General features: G+C 32.7%; 1 protein-coding gene across 1 annotated transcript in view; it reads right to left on the minus strand.

Annotated features, from left to right (window-relative positions):
* Nucleotides 1-22921, minus strand: part of LRP1B (LDL receptor related protein 1B) — a gene marked incomplete at both ends in the record, with an annotated part of 948262 nt that overhangs the window by 207197 nt on the left and 718144 nt on the right. The window contains 7 exon segments of the mRNA XM_081314549.1: nt 2750-2844; nt 4059-4233; nt 6186-6413; nt 9160-9291; nt 11974-12218; nt 14775-14939; nt 19186-19390. Coding sequence (XP_081170675.1) covers nt 2750-2844; nt 4059-4233; nt 6186-6413; nt 9160-9291; nt 11974-12218; nt 14775-14939; nt 19186-19390 — 1245 coding nt within the window.

The following is a 22921-nucleotide window of genomic DNA, read 5'->3' on the forward strand; positions in this document are numbered from 1 at the left end:
ATACATTAGTCAGTTGCTGAATATTTTCTTACAAAAAGCAATACAGTGAATAGTGGTAAAACTATTCAGGGGAGACTTCATATTACTGAAATGAATTTTACTTTGCAGTACTTTTTTTGAATATGCAAATTTTTAAAAAGTCACCTTTCCTTCCTCCCTTATTATCAGCCAAGTCAAGTTATTTTAACAAATGTTCTCACAATTTAAGGCAAAGCTTTATGGCTGATTGAATGAATTATGCTAAGGTTTAATGTGACTTATTCCATGTGTGAATCCAAAGACTGTGACTTATAAACCATAATTATTCATTACTGAAATCTGTGGACCCAGTCAACTATCGTTTAGTCAACAAATAATGACTTAACATTTATTAAGGGCACATTATGAAACCAGGTACATAATGGAATAGTTTGTGTATAGCAGAAGTGAGCAATTCCCAAACCATTTTCTCCAACTGTAGTTCTTAACACCTTGAAACTACAACTAATATCTGTAACCAGTGTCCTCAGTTTTGATGGGATTTTTTTTTCTTTTCCTTTATCCTAGCCAACAAATGGAGATGAGAATTGGAAGCCACACCTGCTTTTCCTATTCCCAACTTTAAACATTTTAAAAAATGGCCCCAGATTTTTATTTATGAGGCTGACTTTCACAGTATGTTTACATTTGAATGGGGGAGGAGTTAACAGTAAAAATAAAAACACCACTTCCAAACTTACTTCAATTCCTATAACTCAAATCTGCGATAAAAATAGCAAAATCTTACACTTAACTTTTCCAAATATGAAAAAAGTATTCCCAAATACACTTCTACAGTTACTAAAGATATTGCTGCAGAACAAGATGATCTCCCTCAATCCTTTGGAATTTTAAGATGAACTGTGGTCTATGACTCTTAAAACATTATTCATACCTGGCCTGTAGACTTTTCACAAACCTACCTTTAATTTGAAATAACACTTTTAAGATCAATTCTAGAAGTGTATCTGCCTCAGTACATAATGCTGTGTTTTACAGAATTGGTCTACAAATTAGAATGCTTGCTATTCATAATTCAAAATTCCATAATTTTACATAGTCAAATGATTTTGCAAAGGAGCAACTAAAATGAAATTAGAAATGAAGACAAGGTAAATTGCTAAAATCTTTTAATAGAAAAAAGACAAAAGTCATAATCATTAATAGCCAGAAATTGTGAACAGAAATAAGGGAAATAAGAAATGCAAGGGAGAAATGTAAAGATAAGAAGACTGAAATAATAAATCTCAATTATGTAATAATATATGTCCTAAACATATTTGTTATTTCTTAGAATCTGTTGAAAATACAGCGGGGGTACTCAGTGTTAGAGTATGAAATGCTATAGGATTTTGCCAATTTTCCCCTCAAGTCCATCAATGAAGAACACTTAATTGTATGGGATATACATGTAATACAAAGGAAGAGTTCTTTTGCCTGATTATAGTTTGTTTTTTACATATGAACCCATCCTATATTTTTGGCAATATTTTACAAGTTGAAACTATGGCCTTTTTTAACATGTTTTTTCAGTGTTAATGGCTAACACTCTTTAATATTTTGAGTTTGCTTTTGTGTTTGACCCAAGCTTTATAATAATCTACAAAAATGCCATGCAAAACCATCTTAAAATGATTGTTCCTTGAAGTAAATTGTTTTCTTGTTTTCTTTTTCCTTGAAATCACTCTTTTTAATAATAGCCTTCTTGCCATGGTTAATTCTTCCATATACACAATTCACAAATTTTGAAGACTCCAAAGGCAAATTGTAAGATAAGCCAAAACTACCACCAAAATACTTATGTTAATAAAGAGAAAAAAATGCAGGAAAATATACACCTGCATGAAAGTCCATAACTATTTCCCTAAATCCACCTCACAATCATTTGTCACATAAATAGAACCTCTTACAAACATATCACAAAAAAGCCTCATAACTTCAAACATACATAAACACACACACACACACACACACACAAACATTCTATTAAAAAGACAAAACAGAAGATAAAACATAGGCCACAATAAAACCCACATAAACAGCACAAGTTAAAAAAAATCAAAGTCATTAAAGGCAAAACACACAGGATACTATGTTGTCTCATTTCTGAAAGAAAAACAAACCAGGTTTAATGTATCATAATTAAATGATCTGTTTGCTTTGGTAGTATACTAACAAAGATAGTATGCCAAAGCATATATAATTTTATATGTTTTTTTGGTGTTCCATTTTCAATGCAACAAACTTTCTTTAGATAACTATTTTATTATCTTCTTTTTAAAGTTATTTCTGGTCTATAATAATAATAATAAATTAAGCCAAACCAAACCATCCATACCTTGACACTTCCTTTACAAATGTCTGCTTAATTTGTACATTTCTAAAGAAACACAAATTTGAATTGATTGGTTCACAAGTTTCATTAAATTATGGCTTTAAAACCCTGGTTTATTAAATCTGACCCACAGTCCATTGGTAAAGCGTGGTCTATAAATTATATAGTTGAATGTATAGAACATACTAAGACAAATAAATCAGATTGTGACTGAGTGAATTGAATCATGAAAATTCCAGCACTCTAGTACTCTGTGAAAAATGAAAGCCAAAGTATTTGCTATCGTCTATGCCTCTTTACTTTGTGCACATTATGTCAAATACCTATACAGATACAATATCTTGAGTTATATATAGCAAAACAATTTGACATGAGAGAGGTTATAGCAATATTTACCAACTGGTTCTTTTTGATTCTGTAGTAGTATTTTACTGTTGCTGCCATCCATATTTGCCATGTTAATTGTGTTCCCATCAATCCAATAAAGCTTCCTTAATGAAAATAGATATAAAATACTGTTGTATTAAGCATATTAACAAAGTAATCCTATCTTATTATGGAAAGGAAGACACTCCATTCTGGAACGGCAGCCACATTGTATAACTTGTGGCAGGAGGCATCCATTTCTTTTTTCCCATTTATTATTTTGGAAAGAAATTTATGATTCTAGCACCAGACTGGAAGTTTTGTGGATGGGTGATATATGGGGGAAATATAGGGCTTTAGAGCTGATGATTTTTTATCTCCTACTTCCCCAAATTATTAAATGAACATAATGTGATAGCTTTAATGGGTTCTCTTCTACCATCCTGAAACCATTTCTCAATTAGAAATTGTATGGAATTCTTATTGAATATCATTTCTAAATCTAGTAAAAGAACAATCATGAATTAGCATGTATTGGGAATAATCACCAAATCTGCACTACATAAACTAAATAATAAGATGCATTAATTTACAAAACAATGCATTAAAATATACATATGTGAAGTTTTAGCTTTAAAATATATTTAACCTTTGAGTTTTCTAACTGGAAATTGGAACAGAATACTTTTAATTAAATTTTTAAGAATGACAATATATGTTGTTTATTTTTTAATGTTATGCTGTATCAAAAATAAACTGCAGTGATAGGAATGCAATTTCTTAGAAGCCAAAGATACTTAGTATTGGTCATATAATAATATCATAATTTTCTTTAGAGGGTTACAAATAGTATCATGGCCTTTTCCGGATTGTGATTAATACTGGAATATCAAAAATATTTTAAATCATGCAATAAAATGTAGTTCTAATACTGATCAGGAAAAAAATTACAACTTGTCCCACACATGGAGGCAAAATTCCCTAAAAATAAAATAGCTATCCATACAAACAATTGATACACAGAGGTCTAATTTATTATATCTTTTTTCTTTTGACACACGTATGTAACTTTTTTTCCTAGAAAATGGAGTCTCCATACTAGTACTCCATGGAGATTTGTCTTATAGGAAGATAGAATTCACTAAATTCTCTTTTTATGTATTTATATATCTTCTATTTATATAGCTGCCCAATTGCCACATGACTCTGGGTGGCTAACACAAGATTATATAACAAAGTGCAAATAGTATTCAACGTGACAAGCAAACATAAATTTATATTTTAAAGAATGCACATTCTTTACTATCCCAAAGCTGTAGTGATAGGAATAATACTTTACCCTTTAGCTGGATAAACAGCAAGAGATTGTGGTTTATCAATTCCATGTATAATTGAAGTTTTTAAAGAGCCATCTAAATGAGCCACATTAATTTGTGTTTCATCAAATTCTGAGCTAATCCAGTATAAATTACGAGATAACCAATCCAGAGCCAGTCCACGAATGCTTTGAATATCTGCAAAATATATATAAAAAATCTATTTGCCCAAACTGTCCTACTAGTTAGTCTTTACTGCTGAAAATATTTTATATGCTGTCTGAACCCCATGTAATTTGATGCCTGCAATACAAATTTTATTTAAATTCATATTGTAGCTTTTATGCTACAATATATAGGACTGAACAAAAGTATTCATAATAAGCATGAAGAGCAAAATGAAGATTGTGAATATTGGGTTGTCCAAAATATCCAAAGAGCACTGAGGTTTAGCATGGCCACTTTAAGACCTTGCCTAGGTTCCATCTTTATGGATATGCATGCACTGACCACATAAGTTACAAGTCTCCTGGTGAAGAAATGCACAACATGCAGATACAACCTGGAAAAGCCCTTGAAACAGACATATATTTCATAGATAATGCACTCTACCCTAGCCCTAACTATACTGAGTAACATATCTGTAATAACTGTAATCTATGGAACATGCATTTTCAAGGAAATATATGACTAGATTTCATATTTCAACAAATGCAAGCTTTAATTTTAATGAACTTAAGTTACACAAATACTTGTTTATTCAGTGCTTTATTCACGCTCATTCAAAATATGGATGGGAAGAGGAGGAAACATTAAACTAAAATCTGTCATTTTAAGGTTAAATAAGAAAAAATATATATGAGAAAAGTTCATTTCAAATGAAGAGGTCATAACCCTGGTGTAGAGAAAATGGAAAGACAACAGTTTTAGAGTGCTTCTAAAACAGGACATCCCAGAAGACATTAAACAAAGCTTGTCGGAAGACATGCATGTCTGAGGAAAGAGGCAATACTTCAATTGCACTCAGCAGAACTAAGATGGAGATAGCTGTCACCTTAAATAGCATCAATAGTCTTTAAAAAAAAATAATAATAAATCAACGATTACTAATTTTGATGACTACTCTACATGCAGACTACATTATTTTGTACATCGGTTTCTGGACAACAAAGATTAAAAAAGTGTTATATTGAATACTGGTACTTTCGTGGTCTTCCTGCAAGATTCTGTGGTACAGATTATATATGCTAAACCAGATTAGGTTTTATGGCTCAAAGTTTCAGTAGATGAAGGGGCATTGGGGTGTATTTAATCAGCAGTTTCTCTTCTCTTTGCCGGTATCAGATTTCCCTGATAGATCAAACAGGAAACATGATCAGATGAGCTAATTCTACTTTATGTAAATTTAAAAGTACAAATTTCCCACCATCTCTTTTTTTTACATCCTAATAAATTATAGAGGATCCTGTATGAGGTTTTTTTCCCCCTGCCTATTATGCAGCTGGGGTCCCTTCATGTGATCATTCCTTAGGCAGCACCCCACCCCAAAGGTCATTGTCACATATTATAACATCAGACGGACAGATTTGGATACAACCATATATAATTACTAATTTTCTTTGGGAGACTTCATGATGGCATTCTAACAGAAGATGATCAAATATGAAACAAATTGCTTAAAAATTAAAGGCTTTTGAAAGGCACCTTAGATTTAGAAAATGAGGTTATCAATTTTAACTGAAATATGATTTTGAAAAACTGTATATAGCAAACAGCTTTATTTCTTGGCCATCCCATATCTTGGGATTTCTGAGAGAAAAACAAATATCTAATCAAAATGAAATCTATTTGTAGGTACAAGGGAAAGAAAGTGGCAAAAATGCAGTTTTCAAGCCAAAGAATTTTAATCCAGGATGTATTGTTGTTTATTGCTAAGGAAGCTTTATATACAATAATTCAGGATGTATTGTTAATAATTGCTGAGGAAGCTTAAATATGTAATGCATAACTAAGATAATCTTTTTGTGCAATTAACAATAGCCAGCTTAGCTCAACACATGGCCAGTTAATATGTTAATTAGGGAGGAAAGCTAACTTATGTATTATTTCTTAAATATACATAATAGTGCTTTCTAAAGTACATAATTTACCTCGTGATATGACAGTTTCTAAGCCAGTCCCATTAATAAAGGCCCGTTTTATAGTTTGTGTTTTCACATCAGTCCAGTATAAACGTTCTTCCACTGTATCAAAATCTACAACTGTTACATCATCAATATCAGGAACTGTAAATGCTGTTATATAATTGAAGTATGGATTCTCTATGTCAACACCTCTTATTTCTGAATGCCTTGCATAAAGAAGGAACTTTTTCATTTCTATAAAAAAAAGAAAGATGTGATTTTCTTAGATACAGAGCAATGAAATGCAATTTTATGTATAACAATATATATAATATTTAAGTTTGCATAAAGGTAGTCCTCAACTTATGGCCATTAGTGACTATTTGTAGTTGCAATGGCATTGAAAAAAAGTTATCTTTTTCACATTACAACTGTTGCAACATCCCCATGGTCACATGATCAAAATTCAGACACTTGGCAATTGGTTTATATTTATAATGGTTGCAGTGTCCTGAAGTCACGTGATCACCTTTTGCGACCTTCTAACAACCAAAGTCAATGGGAAAGCCAGATTCACTTAACATGTGACTAACATCACAACTGCAGTGATTCACTTAACAACTATGGCAAAAAAGTCATAAAATGGGACAAAACTCACTTAACAATTGTCTTGCTTAACAACAGAAATTTTGGGCTCAATTATGATCATAAGTCAAAGACTATCTGTATTAAAAATACAATATGCAAGTGTGTAACTTATTTGGTACTATTATATGTGAACAAAACTTGTAGAATAGAACAAAATAATAGGATATTATCTTACTATAAATAAAATTCAGCTATTTTGCTGGTATTAAATAAATAAATTAAAATATACTGATTGAAACAAAATGTGATTCAGATATGTGAAAGCTGATCTTGATTGATTCAACTGAGTTTTTTTAATCTCTCCAATGAATCCTGCATTCCCCTTCCCCCAAAAAGTTTTTTTTTTTAGCAAAATTAACAAAACGAAAGAGAGTTATTCAACAATGTAGTGAAATGCTGAGATTTGTAGTAGATCCCAAGCGTCCTTTCCCAAACTGCCTCTGGCTCTTCACTTGTAGTTTTTGTTGCTATAATCGATCTTTGTGGGGAGCTCTTTACCTGGCCCTCACCCTACGATCTTCTTGTGTGTATGTGATGGAGAGAATTTTCTTCCTCCTTCAAAAAAAAGACAAATCTCCTCACCTTTATATTGAAAGGGAGTACAAAAATAACTAGAAAATTTCTACCTTAATATACATACATGCATACATACATACATTTCTCATATGAAAGTAGTATATGAAATGTTCCTATTGCTTCTGTTAGATGCTCCTTGTACTGGATGCAATGGGATCTTCCAAATATAGTTCCCCAGCCCTATAAAATCCATGGCCTTGCTCTAAAAGGATGGTGAAAAGCTACCTTGAGGAGTCGCTTTGGTGTGGTGCGTTTTGGAACAAGAATGTTTTGGTGGGTTTTTGGGTTTTTTTTTACATTTGACCTTTATTGTTTACACCAATGACATCAAATCCAAATAAAAATGAGGGCCACTGAACTGGATTCCTGCAGGGTGCCTGTTGACTTAGAAAATCAAATGTGTTTATACATTTCTTAATCAAATTAAAATCAGATAGGAACCAGATATAATTAATGTATCGAGTCATTTTATGTTTTCTTCTGAGCTACTACCAAATTATCATCATCCTTACCTCCTACTCCCACTTGTCACCTCCCTACGATATTCCCTCTAATTCCTGGTCTCATGTATGGAAAAAAATGTTTTGTATAGTTTTTCTCAAACAAAGTATAAATTTGTGCTCCAAGTACAAGAATATAAGAAAATTGCAAATGGATGTTTTTGCTTTGATAGACATGTTAAAATATTTACATATTTCTTAACTAAAGTATAGAAACTTAATAGTAGAATTAATTATATGTCACATATATGTTTGAAAGTTGTGCCTTCAGGTTATTTTGGACTCCTGGCAAAAGTTCCTGAACTTTTCTTGGCAGCATTTTTCAGAAATGACTGAATAAGGAATAAGAGAGTTGGCTGCTGCAAGGTCACTCAGCTGACTTAGTTTGCGGGTTTCATGTTTTGTACAATAGTTATGTATAATTTAATGTACTCTGAATTGTGTGGACTATTGCTTTACTTTATCAGTCCTTATAGTAATTAAATATATGTTCTTTTTTAAAAAAAAAGGAAAAAGAAACACAAGCTAAAGTATAAGAGAGAAACTATATGGAACATGGAAAAATGTAACTATAATTTTCCGGTGAAAATAATCAACAACGAGAAAGTAAGGATAGTGTTCTGCTACAAAAACAAATACAAGAGAATATGTATAATGAGCTCCTATCTCCAAGATGAGTGGAAACATTTTGTGGAAAGTTGTCTATTCTGAAGTTGGAAATTTTATATAAAAGGATCAATACTGCTTTTATCCAATTGTTTATATCTCAAAGAAAATAATATATTTGTTAATATATCATGTTGCCCTGGTATATCTTGATAATGAAGCATTATAGCAGTTTTATTTTATTTTTCTCCCCAAACACTAAATACATGAGAATTAATTCACATTTCTGCCTTTATTATAGTTTTAAAGAATTGTTTTAGTATCTTCTGCATTATAAGACTCCTAGAATGATACTGAGTTCAAAAGAAGAAAGGTAGAGATTAAATTAATAGGAAGCTTTTCATTATATAGTTTACTTGCATCATCATTTGATATTTTCCCATTTAGAAATTTCCCTGTTTTGGGAAGATAACCTCTATGAACCACACTATATTCACAGTAAAAAGGGGGGAAAACCCCAGATAATAAATCTTCACAAGCTAAATACATTCAAGCAATCCATTCATTAACACGAAGCAAGATTCTACCATCAAGATTATCAGTAAATGGCACTACAGACTCTGTTCTTGTTTTTAAGCAAAAGTTAGGAAAATAAACTGTATGAAACTTACCATAACATGCCTTTTTGTCTTCAGCCAGTTTCATTAGATGAGGACATGCACAAGCAGCACTCCTGTTATGATTTATCAGGCACATATGAGAGCAAGGACCTCTGCCACTGTTAGCAGCACAAGGATTAGGAGCTAGAATTAAAAATGTAATGCTGAAGTTTGTTTATAATATAAATTTCCTTATATTCACATATTGTATGGTTTCCTATTCTGCAGGATTTCATATTAATTAACTGATCATAATAATGTAATTGGAGAGGGGGGAAAAGGGAACAAAGGTATATAAGCTGCAGAGAAGTGACATTTATTAGCATTCAGTTGTTATTATCCAATGATCATCCCAAAGGAAGAGAAGCTGAGTTGGATCTTGCCCATGTAAACATATAATTCATTACTCTTTAACATAAAAGTGATAGATATTTCTGCTTCTTTTGCAGGCTGGAAAATAATTTCTAGAGGAGGAAAGCAGAGAACAAAATTTGTTTTACCATTAAAAAAAAAAAGCTCAGAAGTAAATATATTTTCAATTTTATTTTTGTTTGTTCATGTCAGCCTAAAGGCTTTCTTCATTTTCTTCTTCAGATGACTTAAGTACTCCTTGCTCTTGATGCATTTCTGGGTTCTTTGGGCTATTAGTACATTCTCAGAAGGGAAGAAATTCTATTGGAAGGGTTTGAATGGAATCTTTTCTATTTATTCAATCCATATAGATGATCATCTAGCCGGGAAGTCTGGTATTACGAGATCCGATCAGCTGGATTTTTGAACTGAATTCCATTGGCAAAGAAATCATACTTTTTTTCTCTATCCAGGATTGTGCTTAAGTGTTTGCTCAGCAATGGGTTGATGGATTTGGTAATGGCAGAAATGTTCCCAGTGGCTATTGATACCATTACGTGTTTTCTGTTTCTTGACATATTCAACAAAGTTCTTATTACTAGACTTCTGATGAGTATTCATGTCAAACAAGGTGTTTCTGAAGGAGACAGGACAGCAACGCAGTCAGGAGAATTCTGGCTGATGAAGTCTCTCCAGAAAAGAAGAGATCATGAGATTTGCTCACTTGTATTCTGAACAGCTGCTTCTCATGAGTAGACTGCAGAAACTGAGGTTTTTATGATCAGCTATGAATTAAATGTCAGGGAATTGAGGGATTTTGTTCAAGCTCACAACCATAATGTAAGCTATATGAACAAACCTCTCTTTTTTTCTCATTTCTTAATCATTTTCAAGGATTGCCTTTTGACTGTTATTCAGCTATTAGGAATATTTGAACTGACATATTTTATAGTGTCAGGTGAGTTTCCTTAAGTTTTTAGCAAAAGAAGCTTTAAATGCAAGTTTAAGGACTTTTTACATAGCTTTTTCAATGTCTAGCAATGAAAGCCCACTGCAATTGCTAAGATTAAAATAAATGCAATAAAGAGACTTACATTTAAGTTGTTCTGTACTTTACTGCTGACATAGCATAATGGAGGATACTTAAGTGCATGTATCTATAATGTGATTTATGTTTTTACTGGGTTATTTGTAGGATTTATAGAATAATGATTGCAAACTTATTTTCATAAAAAGATGAAAACAAATGCAGTTATAATACAGATATATGATAAATTTGGTTCCTTGTGAAAAGATTTCTCTAAAAATAAATATTGATTTTTCTTATTGTTTTCAAAGTATTACAAAGCTTAGATGGAATTAACTATTTATTACACTGATATAAATCTAATCTATTTGACATCAAGACTAATTGAATTTTAGTTCAGTAGATACACCGTATTTGACCAGAGACATATACTGGACATTACTAACAAGTGCAGTTTTAGATTCCTGAAAATAAAATATTGAGGTCAATAGTTTGGTGTTTTTTTTTTGCAGTTCAGAGCTTTCTTCTTTAATTTTTAACCCATATTGCCATTCTATTTTTCTTTTTTTTTATAGCTGAAAAAACACAAAACATGGAAGTTTCACAAAGAGGATTTCTGAAGCATACTGTTATTATTCAATATAGTGTCTACTTTCACAGTATTGAATGAATGCATAATATCACTGTATAGAGCAGATAAAAATGAGTAATCTTAATGAAGAAAAGTGTGATTTCTACTAATGTCCCATGAAGCCCTAAATACACAGCTGCAGATAATGCTACAGTAATTCAGTGAAAATGTTAAGGTATAACTTTGGAGGGCTGCAACTATATTACTTAAAGCAGCAGTGGAGTGAAAAAAGGAGAAATTTCTTTGTAATTTCCCCTATTAGAACCCTCGAAAGTCAAATAATATTTTTCAACAACCCTAGATCAATCTCCCCATGAAACAGTGCTGGTGAGGGAGCAGCTGTTAATAGTCAATCTGACTACAATACTTATTAAAAATAATCTCACAGAATGGTTCCAAAATTGGTGCAGTGTGTGATATATAAACACAATATTTATTATTATCTTGTCCCAAAACTAAAGTATCCCCTTAACAACTAATGGCTAGTAACTTTTTCCCAGAAGCGTATACAAAAGGCAATTAGTTTTATGCTTTCTTTAGGAATCTTAATATGTAACTTAGGGAATCAATGTTCAAAAATTGTCATTTTATCTGCATAAGCACCATAGAAAATATAAACTGGCATTCAGATAAATATTTATTGACAAATACAAAATGTCAAATTTCTCAGTTGCGTGAACACACACACGCACAGAGAAAAGTCTTTCACATAGACATATATAAATTTCCCATTTACTGTATATTTGCTACTTAACAGTGAGGTTGAATATGAATACAAAGGCTGCAATTAACATTTTTATTAAAATTATTACTTTACCTTGGGGCTGACGACTTGGATGATAAATTTGAAGATCAAAAGGTTGTGCACTAGTTTTTTGTATCACACTAACATTTTGGCCTGTCCATTTATTTGCTTTAGATAATGTATTTGTCCTCCAGTCTGTCCAATATACTTCACTCCCAAACAGGGAGACAGCAAAAGGGTGAGAAAGATATTCATGACCTCGTATAATTTCAATCATGCCAGTCCCATCATACAATGCTGAATAAATAGCATCTGACCTGAAAAACAGTTGAAACGCTCTTTATTGAAATTGTGCATAATACAGCTATGATCCACTTCTTGGAAAATTAAACAAATAAATGAAAAAAGTAACTTTATATTGTTCCCCAAAAGATTGCTTAACTGTATCATTCTCACAATATACTAGAAAAGTGATAAGCAAATGTTTATCACTCAATTAATTTATTTTTAACAATTAGAAAACTCTATAGCCATTTTTTACACCATAAACTTTTAGACTGAATGTATTCAGTGAATATCCCACCTTTTAAAATCAGGTAGCAGATCAGGATATTTTACCATGAATCAATGTGCTATTATACACTTGGTTGAAAAAACTCTAAATTCCCAAAGGTAGCCTTTATGTTGCCTTTCTTGATTTAAGGCCAGCCTTAGACTCAATTTATACAGAGGAAACTATAATGGATATTATCCATTGATCATTACTTTCTCAGATTGGCAATTATATTCATCAAATATTACAGTGCAGATTACAGGCAATTGTAATGATAATGTAACCATCTCCCTGTCTGCAGAGGAATCAAATAAGGTGATATTATTGCTGTTTTATTGTTCAACTTCTATATAAGTGATGTTGTAGCTCTTTCTAAATTAGATTTTCACCCTCCAGTACTTGCCCAACATGTTGTTTTAAGTGGGCCTTCAAAGATGTCTATCTCCATTAGTGTCCTATTGTTCTGGGGAAATTCTTGAAAATTCCTCAAAAATCTAAGCTCTTTAATTCTCCTATAATCCTTCTATAAACCTCCTATAAAGTGGAAATTGAACAATAGACTAACTGATCAGATTAAGAATGTCAAATACCTAGGCATCCACTCCCAATCCCCTATCCACTGGAATAATCAACTGTTTTTCCCAGTCTGAAATTATCCTAGTAGTCAAGGCAATAATTACATTCCTGCAGCAATAAAATTATATAAAGCAAAGGTTTTGGGTTATTGGTATTTAGTGCACAACTTTGTGTTTATAAGGATGCCCCTATTTTAGAAGCTGAAAGCCATACTTCATGTCCCTTGCTTAGTTTCAAATGTCCTTGTTCGGTTGGAACTTGGTTGCACTTGCCTTGGGGCCCACCTGTCAGATTTTGGCTGAAACAAACCTTTTGAGGTAAGCCTCTGGTTCACCTTATCCTACTGGATAGGTTTCCTTCTTCCCTGAGGAGGCAAATTGATTCTGATCTGGCATATTATGTTCTCTCATTCCTGGCAATATTGTCAGTTACTCAGATAAAACTTTAATCAAACATAGGATTTGGGATTTAGACCTACAAAATGAGAGGGCTAAAATCATTCACCCTGATTTGATTATGGCAGAATTGCAGACGCTTCATGGACATTTCCTAGCCACCTTTATAACATCCTCCATATTCTGCCTGGGGGATTCTTTTTCCTTGGCCTGAATTGGCATATAAGCAGTGGTGGGATTCAGCCAGTTTACACCACTTCAGCTGAACCGGTAGCTAATTGTTTGTTGCCCAGGCCCACAATGGACTTCCAGAAGTGGCATCCACACAGAGAACCGGTTGTTCACATATTTGAATCCCACCACTGCATATAAGCCAGTAATCCATGTATTGTTACATTGCCAATTGTACTATCAATGATGTCTGGCACACATAAATATAATTGTCAGAAATTTTAGTTAACTTTCTGATCAACTAAGTACAATCTTTCTGCTGTAAGATAAATGTGGACAACTACTGTAAAGGCTGCTATGTTTCCAGCAACAGCTTTGATTAGCAGAAGATGATATTTCTTCTCATTATTAATTGCTTCAGGCTCATTCTTTTTTCTTTTTAAATTAAATTTTGTGATGGTGTTCAATTTTGCTCTTGTATTTATACTCTGAAACTATAAAATGATTTGAACTTGAATTTGACTTAATATCCAAAGCCTGACCAAGCTTTTTATAACTTAATCATTTGCTATCATTGTATAATTTTTTTTTACTCAGAATCAATTTATTATTTTTCTTGTTTTAACATTTAAATCCCATTTAAGTGAATTGTCAACCATAATATTTTTTGAATGGTATGGTTTTGATATTTTAAATAAATAAAAACAGAAAATATAACCAAATCTAGAACCATTGTTTGTGTATTTCAATTGTTCCTTAATATCCAACTTTTTTCACCACCTTCCATGGCAATCAACAGCTCTTGTTCCTTTTTAAAAATCAATATCGTCCTTCTCATTTTTATGGAAATAAAATTTTGGATCAATCTTTTACAGAATATCAGATATGATTGTTCTGGTTATTTTATGTGGTTATATTTTTCTAATACTTTCCTATATCATTTTTCAGATTTATTTAAATTCTATGTAAACTATGCATGCATATTCATGTATACTTCCCTAAATATAAGCATTTTGGTTGTTCAAAGATCTTCAATACAATTGTTTAAGAAGTTCCTAACTTACATGTTATTGTAGCAATTACAATTTTAGACATTAAAATAGGAATCAAACAATATTTTCTACCCTTTGTAATGTATTCCAAAAGTACATTATAAGAGACATATTCATATATTTTACCTAGCATCTGTCCAAACTATCCGTTTTTCAAAATGATCAACTGTAAGACCATTAGGCCATGCCCCACTATCCATATCTTTATATATGATCTTTCTTCCTGCTCCACTCATGGAAGCAGATTCAATGCGAGGAAAATTAGCATCCCAGTCAGTCCAAAACAGAATTCTGAATGATATAAAAAAGAAAACAAAACATATTAATGGAAGCAAATAATCAATATTTTAGCAAAAAGGATCATTATTAGCCACCAATCACTATTAGCCCAGATTTTTTTTTCTCAAGACAGTCATACTATATAAATATTTTGAAGTGAGTGAGTGAGTGAGTGAGTGAATGATAGGATCTACTGTATATCTCACACATATGTTTTCTACCATTGGAAAAATGGCAATTTTGCTAACAAATGTATTTCCATAATTTCTGGTGTAGTGAAACTATACTGATTGCAAATATAACTTTACACACTCATTTAGTTTAAAAAATATTTTTTAAAAGTTAAAAAAATATTTTTAAGTTGCAAGAATGAAGTTAATATGAATGTAATACAATTACAGCACTATTATGGAGAGACTAATTGATTTTAGATTTAGATTTAGAGGTTTCCTTATTTTCTATGTATGGTATAAATTGGTCTATTCCAACAATTCTTAAATATTTTGAAGGATTTTCTACAATTAGAATTTATTATAATTGATTTATGAAATTATCAGAGCATTTTTGAAGATTATTCCTCTGCTGAAACACAAGATAATGCCTTCTTAGTGAGGAAATTTAGTTAAGCACCATAAACTAAATAATATACAAGGGGAAAAAAACCCTCAGTCTGAATCTAAATACACGTCAACGTTCCTGTTAGATCTGCTCTGTAGAAAGGAAGAAATCCTTTTTCTCTGCCTCTATTACATTACCCCAAAGTCATCCAATACAGTTATTTCAGGTGACATACTGGGTATTACATCTTCTTCTGTAGTGTAGTTAAAAGGAACTATCTGAAAATTGTTGATAACATCAGTTGCATGTACTTCGGCTTGAAGTTTAGGTTAAAAAGTAATTTTAGTGAATGCTTACTTAAGCCATGTCCCTAGTGCCAATCGATGAATTTCAGTTTGTTTTGCCTTGTAGAAGTGAGGCTAATCACTTGCATTTTATACTCACTCACTCCTGGTTCAGAAAAGCTGTTAGAGAAATGCTGATGGCTTGGCTGCTGAAAAATATAAATTCCTACAAGAAAAATGCCCATGATCTATCTTTTCCAAAGGATGTTCTGTTAAGATTTTAATTGGTATTTAAAAACACTATCTTTAGTAATAATTAGCTATTCCAGGATTTTAATTGCCCCCCAACAGAAATACGATTGTCTACACACTTTTCCATCTCATTTATTTATTTTTTGTGAGTGAAATAGCTGTTGTTGTTTATTTCTGCCATGTAGAATGCATTTCATAATGGTATTTCTACTATACACAATAACTGGTCCACTGCAAAATTTAGAGAGGCTGCCAAATGTTCCAGTAGCTTGTACTTCTCTAAAATTTGTTCCAAAGCTTTGTATTGCTATGCTCTTATATGTGTCCAGTTTAATGAATTCAGGGGGGGAAATGCAATGCTGAAGCTCCTGATCCCTATTGGAGGGAGCTATTAGAACACAATAGAATCGAATAACAGAGTTGGAAGGTCTTCTATTCAACCCCCTGCTTGGACAGAAAACCCTATAACATTTCAGACAAATGGTTGTACAATCTCTTCTTAAAAACTTCCAATGTTGGAACATTCACAACTTTTGGAGGTAGGTTGTTACACTGGTTAATTGTTCTAATTGTCAAGAAATTTCTCCTTAGTTCTAGGTTGCTTCTCTCCTTGATTAGTTTCCATCTGTTGCTTCTTGCCCTGCCCTTAGGTGCTTTGGAGAATAGCTTGACTCCCTCTTCTTTGTGGCAACCCCTGAGATATTGGAACACTGCTATTATGTCACCCCTGGTCCTTCTTTTCATTAAACTAGACCTATCCAATTCCAGCAACCATTCTTTATATGTTTTAGACTCCATCTTGTTTACCATATACCCAAATACCTATGATTAGCTCTTATTGCATTCTGTTTATCTGTTCTGAAAGGGGAAATACTACTTGTTGACTTCACAGTACTACTTCAAAGATGTTTCAGCACACAACTTCAGATGTTTTAGCACACAACTAATTCAATTCAGCATAGCTCCCTGCTGATAGCAATTTAAAATTCAGTTTGAATTTAATTTGGACTCTTGAACATTCTTGCAACAGGTCTGATTATACACAATGGCCCAGGTCAGGGGTAGGCAACCTCGGCTCTTTTATGACTCATGGACTTCAACTCCCAGAACTAAGGAGAAATTTCTTGACAATTAGAACAATTAACCAGAGTTGAAGTCCACGAGTCATAAAAGAGCCAAGGTTGCCTACCCCTGACCCAGGTGAAGGCAATAAGGTGAAAGTGAGGTTTTTGCTTTTCTTCAGCAGTAGTATGTAAAAGTTAAAACTGCTTTACACATAGTGATGAAATGAATAAAAATGTTAACAATTTCTCTTGTGTGTTTATGTATGTGAGAAAATATTGGCTGTGCCAGAATCATCTCAACACATCTTTGACATTGGTAACCATCATCATCCTGTTTCTGGTACATTTATTTCAAAAGTATCACCCCTACTCCCTCTTTTATTTCTGATGCTACTGTAACCTACAACCATAATTACAGCTTTCACACAAGTCTCCGGTTACACAATTTTCATAACTCTCCATAAATTTTTCAATGCGGATGGACTGACAACTTGGCAGCTCAATAGCTTTTAGCGATGACAAATATTTAAAACATGCCTACACAAAAGCATTTAATATGCAGTGAAAATGTGGATGGGCTGCTAACAGTTTATTTCTTTTTTGCATGGACAGTGTGTATGTATGAAAAATTATTTGTTCTTCTAGCAACGTGGGACAAAACAATGATTGAATTATTTTCCTTGCATTCTTTGAAGGATAGCACTGATTGGCTTGCAGTATTTTCACCGTGTTGCATATTGTGAATTCTGCAGGGGTGAAGGTGATTGCGTGAATGGTTCAATATGGTTTAGAGGTCCTGGAGAATACAAATAGTCCCAAGTACTCTGAACATTTTGAGGTTTGTCTTCAGGGATCACTATTCAGCATTCTAGTCTTTGCCATTCATTAGGCTCTGAACAGCTACTGTAAATATGCTATTTACCATTTAGGCCAGGGATGTTAAACTCACAAAATCACGTGATGTGTCGTGATGTATCATGACTTTTTGGCCATCAACAGCAATGGGGTTGGCATGGTTTCGTTATGATGCATCCGGCCCGCAGGCCGACAGTTTGACACCCCTGATTTAGGCAAAGCTGCTATGAGGTATTATTCCATTTAGCTGCTGGCTCTCATTATACCTCAATAATACTCAGCTACATGTATCTTTTTTCAGCTGATGCCAGAATCAGTGTAATATTTTAACTGTTCCCTACAGTAGAGGTCCCCAACTTTTTGGGCACCAGGGGCCAGTTCAATGGAGAAAGGTTTTTCCATGTACCAGAGGGTGTGTGGTTTGTGTGCTGCCTGCATCTCGTGGATGACACTTTGCTTGTTTGTGTGGACTGGTTGCTGGCATGCTGCAGTCCAGTACTGATCCACTGATCCACAGACCGGGGATTCAGGACCCCTGCCCTATAGTAAAACCTCAGTGTGAATTAGAACAGGCTTAATCCAGAAGAGATAGGTATTTCAAAGGAAAATGGAAAAATGTTCTATAGGCAAAGGAGTTTCACAAGATTAAATGATGGAAATATATATGTTGGCTTGCTAGTCCCAGGTAGAGACACTTTTTTGTTGAGGCACCTATAAATATCATTTCTCCAGAGATCAGATTGATCCCATGCCCATCCAAGTAATTAGTGTTTTAATCTTTAGTTTTACTCAGTTTTTTTAGTTTTTTAAGTTTTATTCAGTGTTTTAGTCTTTAGTTTTAAAATGTAAATGTACCTTTGAATTATATAGTAAAAATGAAATTTATCACAACATAAAAGTATTATGAATTTATTAAGGTTGGGAACTACAAAAAAGAAAAAAAAAACCTACAGTGTCGGAAATGTACAGCCTCAGATTTAAAGTCATTAAAATGTATGTTTGATTACTATTAATAAATAATAACAATAAGTAATAAATAAGTAATAAAAAGACTGACCACAGATATTTTCTATGGTCAAGGTTTAAATATATGTTTAAAAATTGCATGGTTTTCTTTAAAATAAGTTTTGGTTGTTTCCCCCTTTTTGCTGCTTTTACTTTTTTTTTTAATTAAAGCAATGCAATATTAAGAAATAATTCTGCATGCTTTTTTAAAAAATGTAAGATACCATAAAGAATAATTACCCATATCTGGGATCCAAAGCAATAGCTCTAGGATGTTCCATTGCACCTGCGATTAGGGTTGTCCTCAGTGTACCATCTAATTTAGCTACTTCAATTTGATCCAGATTGCTGTCTATCCAATATATATTTTCAGCAATCCAGTCCACAGTAAGACCTTCTGGAGTAGCTAAACCATGTTGGACCACAATTTCAACAGAGCTTACACCTGTGAAAATATTAGAATAAATCTTGAATTTTAGAAATTTATACAAAAAACAAAAATGATGTACTTCTTAAAAAACAAAGCACGCACTCCCTGGTCATTTGTGGTTCCATTTTCCATAGATTTACATATTTGCAATTGCCAAAAATATAGCAGATCTTGGTATACTGACAGAAGACAATATTTGTAGCTCAGGGTTGAACTGTGGAATCCATGGTGCTCTCTGAGCTTGATTGTTTTCTTTCAGACTTTTCATTACCAAACTAAGTAACGTGATCAGAAGTTGAGGGCTTTCAGATAGTTCTTTATTTTTATTTGCTATTTTACACATGCACAAAATGGCATACAGGCTTTTGGACACGTATATAGTAGGTTTGTTTTTTTATATACAGTTTCATTATCTATGGTCAAGAGGTGAAGATATAACCCTTCTGAATAACATAAATATTTTAATATAAATATATTATAAAACAAAAGTTTTGTTTCAATTATAATACTAAACAGTTTAATAATTATAACAAAGGTGATAAATGTAATAATTTCAAAACTATGATCATAGTAATTTAAAACTGTAAGGTAGCTCTCATATAAATTTTGAAATGAATTTGAATTCTGAGATGTCTAATGTGAAACATGATCATCATCATTAATATTTCAATTGTTAATACTATATTATTCATTAAAAGTATTTCTATCTCACTTTTAAGCCAGAAGTCTCTAAAGGCAACTAGATTCAGTAGAATTTGCTATTTTATATTTTTAAATAACATATATTTTTGGAATGCTTCACAAAAGGATAGCACTATGCTAAATGAGTTGTTTATAATCCATCAGGGCTGAGATAATTAGTCACAATTCTGCAAACTATGCATACTGAACATGGTATGAAAATTGATCCACTATCATTTTTCCTCTTCTGCTGACTGAGTTTATGCATACTTCACTGATATTTTAAACACAGTATTCTTCGCTTACTGACATTAATGGGACTGGCAAATCCATTGCTAAGTGGCATGGTTGAAAAGTGAAACATCACATGATTCAACCTGACTTATGTCAATTCCAGCTGCAGTTGTTAAGCATGAGATCATGTGGCTGCCACTTCTTGCCACTGATTTTGCTTGTCAGGAGTTGGCTGTGAAGGTCACAAATGGGATGTTGCAACTGTCATAAATGTATGCTGGTTACCAAGCATCTGAAACATGATAATATGGTCATGGGGACATGTGACAGCTGCAACTTTGAGAATCAGTCATAAATCTTCTATTTCAGTGCCAACATAACTTCCAAGGGTTCCAGAACAAGCAGTCAGTAAGCAAGGACTATCTGTATTTGATGACTTAACAAGGTCATCTACTTGCAGAGAAGTCCTCCAACAACTTACCTTTAAGAATTGGCAGACTGCTTTTCTCTAAGCTTATGGTCTGCAGGTTATTCCTAGTAAACCAGGAGTGGAGACAGTATAGGACAAGCATGTCAAACTGCTGGCCCGCAGGCTGGATGCATCATGTCAAAACCGCGCCCATCCCATTGCCAGCAATGGGGAAAAAGTTGTGATATGTCACGCGGTATCATGTGACATCGCCAGTTTGACATGCTTGGTATAGGGGCTTGATAGGGGAGGTTATATGAGAACTTTGGGGAAAACATTTCATAGCATTTTATCTATGCAAGCAGGGTGCAGGATTTGGCCTTTGTATATAAAAAAGAATATTCAAAATAATTTTTACAAATTATTTTATAAGTGCACCAAAAATTCAAGAAAAAGAAGAAATACTTGCTCCAAAACTGCTATATGCTCATTTAATTTCTGCAATTTCCATGGTTAGTATAACAATGTATTAAAGACTAATAAAACAATTCTGAGGGCATTTTCAGAAATAAACTGCACTGAATTCTACAGATGTATTGTGAATATTTTGAGAAACATAAAAGAAAAATAAGCCTTCGGCTTGAAATGGAATATGATGTATGAAATACACAGCATCCGAAATGAACTTTGTTGGATCCATCTGAGAAGGACATTATGGCTATAATTCTGCCACACAATTGCTTTCCAACATCTTGATGTTTCTAAACATGGAGATTCAATTTAACTCAGAAGTAACATATATCTTCTATTACAAACCTTTATTGGTGTTTTGCATTTATCTCCTATGCATTTCATCTTTCTGAATTCAAGTCTTATTATAAGAATTAAAAAATAAAACTATAGAATACCGTATATCCTTTACATGTTTCCTGTTTAATGTTTGTTAGAAGGAATAAGGGAAGCACAGCAGGGTAAAACTCTCCTCAATGGTCTGAGATGAAGCAACTGAGGGAGCTCAATGATCAGCCAACACTTTATACATTTTGAGGAGGGAAGGGATAAAGCTTTAAGAGAAAGCATTTGGGTACAGTTTTTCTGGAACTTTTTTCATGTAATAGCACAGGGGAAAAAAATCACAATACAGGATTACAGAAATGAAAACACACAAAAAACTTCTTTTTAAGGCTCAAAATTTTTATCTAGGTATCAATTGGCTTTTCAAAAAGTAATAGGCAATTTTACAACAAAGTATGAGAAATAAAAGGGAATTGCATTGTTTCCATTTCTGATATACCTAGCTTTTTAATATAAAACTACACAAAAAAGAAGCACTTAAAAAGAAATAACGTATGTCTGAAACATGCTGGGCTTGATAATAAATATTCTAATAGAAGTTCCTCTTTTTTCTTTTCTTTCTGTTTGCATATTTCTTATGTGAAAATATAATAATTCAAAGAAAATATAAATAGAATAGTAGAGATATAAATATCAACTGAATAGACAGCAAATAATATTATCATTTTAACTCCTGGTTAATAGGTGTTTTGTGATTATCCATAATTAGCAAAGTAGCAATTTTTGAATATACAAATTAACCTATAGTAGTCATTTTGGGTGCATGACCACAGCACACTCAAAATTATAAATCTCCCAACTGATCCCAAAGATTACCTTTAGCTGCTATGATCAAAGCAATGATCTAAGCAGAAAAATATTTAGAATCTAATTCTGAATCTCTAAGGATACAGAATACATATATCATTTTTGATCACATCACAGTTAAGGCAAGATTTTAGGAACAGGTGGCTTAAATACCGTTTTCATTGTATGTATTTTGAATCAAAATTAATCTCAGATCTGTTGATACCATTTTTACATTTTTAAGGATATGAGTCAATTGATAGTGCATTATTGGAAAGTTCAGTTTTGTAGCCTGTGTTTGAAATATCCCAGAAATTTCCACTTCTTCAACCTTTGATAGAGATATGCTATAATGCTATAAGTTTTGATCCTGTCATAAATTTCATCAAACAAAAGGAACTCAAATGCTGAATCATTTGTTAGTATCTGAAAACAGAGCTATTGCATTATTCATCCTACATTTCAGATAATGGCTGTTGATCTACTATGGAAAGAAGGTTTAAAATCAGTTGCTTGGATTGCATTCTCCTTATGAACTCAGTCACATTTACTTTTATTGGATACATACATACATACATACA

This window comes from Vipera berus (assembly GCF_964194415.1).
Source record: "Vipera berus genome assembly, chromosome: 1".
Taxonomy (NCBI): domain Eukaryota; kingdom Metazoa; phylum Chordata; class Lepidosauria; order Squamata; family Viperidae; genus Vipera; species Vipera berus.